We start from the raw sequence: 8,413 nt of genomic DNA, 5'->3' as shown, positions 1-8,413 counted from the left end.
AATACGATTGTTATCTTGCGCAATTGAAATGTTAAGCATTCACGAATCAACAAGAAATAACGTCAAAAGTTGTCTACATAACATCGAAAAATTATTTGAGACACAGATTTTACACCAAGCTAATAGTAGCAATAGTGACTTTGAGATTAAAAATAAAAAACAGCGATAAAAGCGTTGTTCTTTTGTTTTTTTGATGTGTATGTAGTAATTTTAATTTGTGCCATTTATCCTTTCATTTCCAATAGAGATATTTAAGTTTGTAAAATAAACAATAAGAAACATAAAAGGAATTTATTGTCGCTAACACATATTGCCATCAATATGAAAATGTTAAAATTATTAGTCAACAACCATTCAAATTGGTCTATCAGTAGTACTGCGGGGATACTTTATTGAACCTGGAACGAAATAAAAAGAATGTTCGTATCGCATCATAAAAAAGTTGTTTTCTCTCGAATTCCATTAGCTGTATTACATTATATCTGTATGGCAAAGAACATATTAATGGAATATCATATTAGTATTTTTAACTTAATGTTTGTCCTTGACATCACAAATGAAAGTTCAAAAATAAAAATACATTTTGTACTTATTGATACAAAAACATTGAAGATGATAAACTTACCTACGTGCATTTTGGGCAATGTTTTATAAAGTCCGTAACACATAGATATAGATGAAGGTATGTCACAGACAAAGGTGTACTGATGCATCAGTGTGTCATTACAATGTATCCACGAGGACAATGAGTCAAAGTTTGGTTGGAGGGGCGAGAGAGAAACATTGTGACAAACGTGTTTTATTATCAGTTTATTTTTGGGATTGTTATGGCGATAACGTGAATTCATTTTATTTCAGTATTGTTGGAAGTCGGTTACTTAAAAAGGACATTCATTTTGGATGATTTAGAAAATACATATAAAACATTGTGATACTAATTTCCGTGCACACGACAAGTTTTAATGCAATAAACGTATTCCACACAAATAAACACATACAGAAACGTTTTTTGAGAACATAAAACATGACGGGATTAAAAAGAATGCCAAAAACCGTGCTCGCTTCCAGGAAATATGTTCGTGGACTCGATCTCCGACTTGAAACATTGGTATTCCCTACTGTTTTGCTAAGAGAGCTACGTTTTACAGAAATAACATGGACTGATCTGTCCGAATCTTAAACAAAATTTCTCGGTCGGATGCCATTCTTTTAATTAATACACCTGTTCCTTTCTAAATTGTATGTTATACTGTAAAATATTCGCGTTACATAGTCAAGTAGCAAGCAGTGTGTATCAATATGACATTAAAATGTTACCGTTCAGAATGTTTGTTATCTTGTATATCACCATTATCATAATACGTTCAGAAATGTTAGTTATCTTGCTCAATTGAAATGTTGAGCATTCACGAATCAATCAATTTCAAACGACAAAATATTTTGTCACATGTATTCAAACAAAGTATATGAAAATATGTATAAAGTATTTCAATGTAAGTTACATGCACTGACATTGTTGCCAATATACTAATTTTATATTTTTACAATTACAGAAAGCTGATCACAAATAAAAGAATAATAGAGAATAACACTCATCTAAAGACATAGAATAAAGAAAGCATGCAGAATTTGTTTAAAAGACTGATAAATGTTAATATGAAATACAGCGGTACATCAGATATCCCCAGGATTGTACAAAGAATGAACGCATGCAAGTATAGTAACCGATATTGATAGGACCTACACCACTGTATATCAAATCATTCTTACCGACGTGGAGAACGCAATCGAGGTTGTCTAGAACTGAACAACAAAACCAACAATAATATAGAAGTTAGTTATCATATATTGATATATACTTTAATATTATAAATATGTTTTCCAATACTATATAAAATATGGTCTACATCAGAATGATAAATTACGTTCAATTTGCAATCGTACATCTGTTTTATGTTTTCTGGAGCGGCATGTCCAACTAATGAATATAGCCACCATAACTAGCTTCTTAAAGTGAGCACATTTTTACTGTGCTATTCAAATTATGTACAACTTCTTATTTTTTTATTAGTGCCCCCCCTGTTTGTAGCTTAACTGTACAGGAATTTTACTGTGTGTTCTAGTTATTCAATCTACGGTCTAGATATGTAAATGTAGAATTTGTGATCTTTAACCCCAACACATTGTGTGCCTGTACCAAGCCAGGTTAATAAAACCATGCGTTTTTTGTTGTTGTTTGTCTTTTTTGTTAGTGGTGTTTTTTTTTAAGATGAGTAAGGTGTTGTTGGTTGCTGTAGTAGGTGGTACTGTCCAGTATTTTTGTTGATTCCTTTGGAAAACAATATGTTTGCTTACTACAAAAAATATGTGTTAATCTAACAATGTGAAAGACATGTACTATTTAAAAAATCAGTCATTCGAAAACAAACTTTATATAGTTCCTAGCGTTAACACTAAATAGCTACTGATGATCTGACTACAACGAACTGTTTGCTATTGTGTCAATAAGTATTCGTTTTTTCTCTCTTACAAGTTTCTAAAAGTATTATTTGTTTCATTTGGCGATTTATATCGACATCGTGATCACTTATATACTTTAAACACCGATTTAAAATTCCCATACTTTGTTAAACCTTGTAAACAAAATAAGAAAAAATATCAACATTGCGAAATGAGTCAAACAAAGTTATATGCTTATTTCACTCAAAACAAAGACGTGAAAGACATAGGGAAAATAAAAACAAGCACCAGGCCAGTCCATGTTTGAAACAAATTGAAGATGAAACAATAATTATCAGGAGTGGACATAAAATTAAAATATAAGTAACACGATTATAATCCGAAGAGGAAGACCTGTTTCATTAAAGTAAGCCAATCTTTATTCAGAAAACTTCTTAAAATGATCCTCATATATAACCACCATTTTGATCTGAACGGTCAAAATAAGATAGTCAATTTTGACAACTTTTGACTATTTTATGTTTGCTTTAGAACTTCATTTGAACTTCTTGCATTCAAAGAAAAAATCTGACAAACTACTAAACTGCCAAAGTTTGGTAAGTTTGCTGCACACATTTAATATATAAATATTGCCGTTTTAGATAAATGTATTAATAATTTTGACATTTATCGTACTAGTATATAAATAACACATAGATGAGAGGGTTATAGAGCAGATTTTTACCCCGAGAAAACATTGTCAACCGCGGCGAAGCCAAAGTTGACAATGTCTTTTCGAGGGTAACACTCTGCTCTATCACCCTCTTAGGTATGTGTTATTTAATTTATTTTACTGAATGTTCTGTTTTTACTGACTATAAAATTTTGAAATTCAAAGTAATAAATTATGACGTCTTGTACATAACAACCATTCGTATTTAATAAAGCGCACACTTGATCAAGCGTCTCCGTGAAGGGTAATAGAGTATTTACCATGGGATAGAGTAAATTATCTACTTCGTATTAACCAATCAAAATCTAGCATTTTGACATGGAGTATAATAAAATGAATTGTCAGTGTTATTTTTGTAATTAAAGGAGGATATGATTAGTTTTATCATAGAACATTATTTTCATGAGCTGTGGTTTAGAATTATTTTTTCTGATTATCATTTGCCGAGAGACACAACAATGGACATACAGACAGTGTTTAAGCATGATATTTTCTACAGACACAATTGTATTTAAATAATTAAACATTTCAATAAACCTACCCATTATGATAACCATTAAAACTGAAAAAAAAATGAAAAGATAACTTAATATTATTTTGATAATTCTATTGTGTATCTTCAAACAATGGCACACTATTGTGTTATTTAAGATAAAACCGAAAGATACAATTCCCGTCTTACAATTAGGTATTTGTGGACGTGCATGTAACTAGTTATATGTTTGATCGCAATTTACTCGTTTTGTATAAATAGTAAAAAGGTTAACGTTTTATTGTGCAAATTCAAATTTACACTTAATGATATGCAATTTAAATATGTTGTTCTACATAAACTTCAGAGTTACTAATTTGAGATGAGAAAATGATATTCAATCCGTAGAAATACGGACACAATTAAGTTCTAGAAGCACGTTCATTATTTTTTTTTTATTATTCAAACTATACTAAAGTTCAGGAAAGTGTTATAGTTTGGGTTTTTTTCATACCTTGACTGGTTTACATATGCTACATTTTTCTCAAGTAATTTGAAGTGGGTTTGCCTGCCCCTGACAATTTCTCCGAAACGCAACACTTTTATATTTTTTTGGAATACAGAAAGGTTAAACCAATTTAATTGGTCATCGTAAACTTACCCATCATCTTCATCATCGTCACTACAATACAAAACATTGAACGTGATAAACACATATGATGTAAGTGTTCTCCAAATTTTTAGATAAACATAAAGTCCAAATTATATAATAATCAACCGAGCGTACTTTTCTGGCGGTGTTGAAGACCCATTGGTGGCCTTGGGCTGTTTTCTGCTCTTTGGTCAGGTTGTTGTCTCATTGACACAGTCCCCATTTCCATTCTCAATTTTATTTATTGCGTCATTTGCTATTGGATTCTTATTGTTTGCATACAGTTGAAATAAAATATTCAGTTAATTTTTTTTTTTAATTATCAATATTCTCTGTTTGTGAATTCAAATATTCTTAAACTGTTCTTCATATTTGCACGTTTGACCTAGATGGCTGACTGAATGCATATCGGGTAGTCGTGATATTTTTTTTATATATATATATGTATGTTTAATTCTTATGTTATTTTACGATAACTATCCTTAATATTCTTCCCTAAAATAGTACTTAATTACCCATCGTCATCTTCATCCTCACTTAACCTTCTGTAATACTTTGATAATTTGACTCCGACAATGATAACAGGTGTGAAGAAAAATAATCCCCAGCCAATTGCAAACCAAAAAGTATTCTGAAAAAAAAATAAGAGTTTGCAGAAAAACATAATCTAGAGGGAACATTCAATGTCAGACTTAGATGGAAATTGCAACTCCTACTTCTGATAAAACAAATAGTATGGTAAGCGCATATACATATTTGTTATTCATTTTAGTAAAATAAAACAATGCCCTCCTCCTTTTTTATTATGAATCTGGCATTAATATTCATGCCAGCCAAAATCATACACCAAACGATATAATATAAAAAGACAATTTGAGGTTTTTTTTATCGTTTTATCTCCTGATGTGTCTTTTTTCTATCTCGTCATAATTTTGTCTTGCTTTCAGCTCTTCTGACGTCTTTCCTGAACTCGTTTACATTTTTTTATCCTGAGAAAACTATCATTTGTAATATTTGGCGTCTGTTGAGGGTCGAAAAATGTTTTCTACATGTCTATTTGTTGTGCTACTTTAATGTAATATTTCACCCGACTGCCTAAACCCGCATCTTATTTGAAACCTTTTCAATTTAAGGTAAAACATCTTAACATTCTTACCAAGGCATCTAACGTATAACTGCAAAATGTTGTAGTAAAGGAGTTATAGAGATTCCAAATGGGAAGACAAGCTGCTAGCTCATTATAAATCTACAAAAAAACAAAATACAGATGTAATCCAATCAAAATGAAGAGATTCCTTGAAATATATGGTTAAATTAAAAAAAATCACTTCATAGGCTAGATACTGGACTCGTATCAAATAATCCACTTATATATGTGTTACACTTTAATAAAAAATTGTGGTTTGAGAGGAATAGGGATTTCGTGTGGATGTGAACGCAACACACTCACAAGATATACTTCGAAACGACAATACTAAGGACCAAAGCAAAAGCTTGAATGATGTTTTGTACAATATGATAATTATTTTACATACAAAAAATTCAAAAATAGACCCACCTATCAAATGTATAATGTAAAGATATGTAATACTAACCAAATTCCTTACTTCCAAGATATATGAATCAATGTATGCTAGTATCTGGTTTTTAAAATCTATGGCAGCCTGAAAATATAAGGTTATAATATTATTATGATTTGATATATTTTTTTTTTGTATTCGAATTTCTACAATAATTTTCCTTCTTGTAAAATATTGATCTGCTTTAGAAATTATTGTATGAACACTTGTTTTGCATGCCATCGGGTCACTGAAATGGAACGGTTCAAATTAACCATGTTAACGATAAATGGTATGATATTTACGTTTATAAATTACCCTTCGTTTTTTTAAACGTCCAAGGAATGATTAAATTTCAATACATTGACAAGTGAAAAAAAAAGCATGCAATCATGTTTTTTTTTGTTTTTTTTTCTTTGGAAATTGACGTGAAACGTTAGCCGAATAGGATAAGTTAAGGCAATAGTAGTTTATCTATGCCCAAAGGAACGATCAGGCAGACATAAAACATATAGCCTAAAATACACTTTTAAATGAAATCATTTTTACATTTCGGCATATTTCAAATCTTTCCTGAATTAGTATTTGATAAAATGACAATTTTGAAGACATTTCTTTCACCTATAATTTGATTAAAATTGTATTTTTCAGACATGATACCATTTTTATTGGTATCGCGCTATACCATTACCTCCATTTTATACTCTGAAATGTACATGTGTTGTGCCTTACCTGAAGTATAACGCTCGCCATATTGTTTTGAATTTCGTTATCTGCAGCTCTGGCTGTGTCAATAGTATTGTTGATCTTGGCCTGAAAGTTTTCATATTATATGAAATAAGTTGCTCTTCATGAAAATTTTCCAGACTATAAACTTTTTAAGCATGTCCATAAATTATCTATCAATAATTCCCTCGATGTGTGTTGAATGAAATGTTCGCAAGCTAACATACTAGCATACCTGTATATCTTATGCATTTATACTGATACACTTCAAATAATTGTGCTATTACCTTTGCGCCTAATATGATAGTTGTTTGCACTACTTTAATTGCTAATTTCTTTGTGTGTGTGGTTTTTTATTTTATTTTTTTTTTTGTAGTATTTTACAGACATAAAAATGCTTAACTAGTGATAAAAAGCACTTTTCATTTCAGAAAATGCATAAATAATCAAATAAAATTATAAAAACATCTGTCACCTTTTTGTGTCGCCTGCTACAAAAGTAACAGAATTCAAGACATAGGGATTTCTATCCGGCGGCGGCGACGTAAACTATTTGTATTTGGATCAGCAATCAATGTTAAAGTAACGAGATTATGAACGTTTCTCGGATACTATAAATAAAGGCAACAGTAGTATAACGCTGTTTTCAATAGTCATAATCAGATTAAGCAAAAACAAATCGGGGTAACAAACTAAATCCGAGGGAAACACATTAACTATAAGAGGAAAACAACGGAACACTTGTCTTATATTAAACATGCATTTAAATAACTTCATCGATCCATGGAACTATACTGACAACGGCTGATTTTTGTTTGTTCAGAACGACCTTAAATTAACAAATAAAAAATGTATTAAAAAATTCAAGAAAAATGAGTGATTCCTCCAACTAGAATATCACATCTGATAGCAGCATCGGACAGGGAACCATTTATCTGATCTCCTTTACTGATATATGGTTTTGCAGTATGTATAAATACCTTACCATGTGCAGTCGTAATGGCAATCCAATGAAACGGTTAGGAAGAATGCCACGCTCATGTCAAGGTAAAGGACCTTATGCAAAAACTCTCTTACGGGTTCTCTGTTGGCCTGTTGCAGAGTATAATTCTGCCATTTTGCAACATACCCTTGATTTTAGGTGACAGTCAAAATTATTCCCCGCCCTACACCCAGGTCGACCTACCTTGCAGAAACTACCTATTTTATTTATTGATTTGCTTTCGTCCTCAGTATGCATGAAATAATGCCACTGAATGTTTAGTACACAAGAACCAATCAATCATATATATTTTCTTGATCTTTTTCTTAATGATAATTGACTTACTATTATCCCACTTATTGCGCTCTCCAAAGACGAAATTGATGTTTGCAGGTTACTCTGAAAACAAAAACATTAGTTCAAAACATAAAAATGTTTAGAAGTAAAAACTGCGTTGGGTCTGTCTATTTTATAGTTATATAATTTTAAATTATGATTTTAAATTCGCCATTTAATTCGTTGTATTAAATCTTAAGTTTAAACTTATTGAAGCAGAGTAGAACTAAAAAGTAAAATAACAAAAATACCAAACTCCGAGGAAAATTCAAAACGGAAAGTCCCTAATCAAGGCAAAATCAAAAGCTCAAACACATCAAACGAATCGATAACAACTGTCATATTCCTGACTTGGTACAGGCATTTTCTTATGTAGAAAATGGTGGATAAAACCTGGTTTTATAGCCAGCTAAACCTCTCACCTGTATGAAAGTCGCATAAAATTCCATTATATTGAACAAAACAGACAGATATAATAGGTTAAAAACGATTCTTACTGATTTATTTACACTCT

The 8,413-nt window shown here is 30.9% G+C and overlaps 1 protein-coding gene across 2 annotated transcripts in view; it reads right to left on the bottom strand.

Moving 5' to 3' along the window:
- Positions 1-277: 277 nt before the first annotated feature.
- The window catches only part of LOC127734668 (prominin-1-A-like), a 29,916-nt gene continuing 21,780 nt past the window's right edge, over positions 278-8,413 (bottom strand). The window contains exons 20-28 of one of the 2 annotated variants that reach the window (XM_052244662.1): positions 7,909-7,962; positions 6,588-6,668; positions 5,892-5,960; positions 5,453-5,542; positions 4,812-4,927; positions 4,306-4,326; positions 3,714-3,734; positions 1,771-1,803; positions 278-398 (exon numbers count right to left, since the gene is read on the bottom strand). In XM_052244662.1, coding sequence (XP_052100622.1) covers positions 368-398; positions 1,771-1,803; positions 3,714-3,734; positions 4,306-4,326; positions 4,812-4,927; positions 5,453-5,542; positions 5,892-5,960; positions 6,588-6,668; positions 7,909-7,962 — 516 coding nt within the window. In that variant the 3' untranslated portion in view covers positions 278-367. The remainder of the gene's footprint in view (positions 399-1,770; positions 1,804-3,713; positions 3,735-4,305; positions 4,327-4,811; positions 4,928-5,452; positions 5,543-5,891; positions 5,961-6,587; positions 6,669-7,908; positions 7,963-8,413) is intronic. The other variant, XM_052244663.1, reaches the window with a different exon arrangement.

The sequence above is a fragment of the Mytilus californianus genome, unplaced genomic scaffold (assembly GCF_021869535.1).
Source record: "Mytilus californianus isolate M0D057914Y unplaced genomic scaffold, xbMytCali1.0.p SCAF_3, whole genome shotgun sequence".
NCBI classification, from domain to species: Eukaryota; Metazoa; Mollusca; class Bivalvia; order Mytilida; family Mytilidae; genus Mytilus; species Mytilus californianus.
Note: the sequence above shows the minus strand (reverse complement) of the source record. Positions and strands in the feature narration are given on the sequence as shown.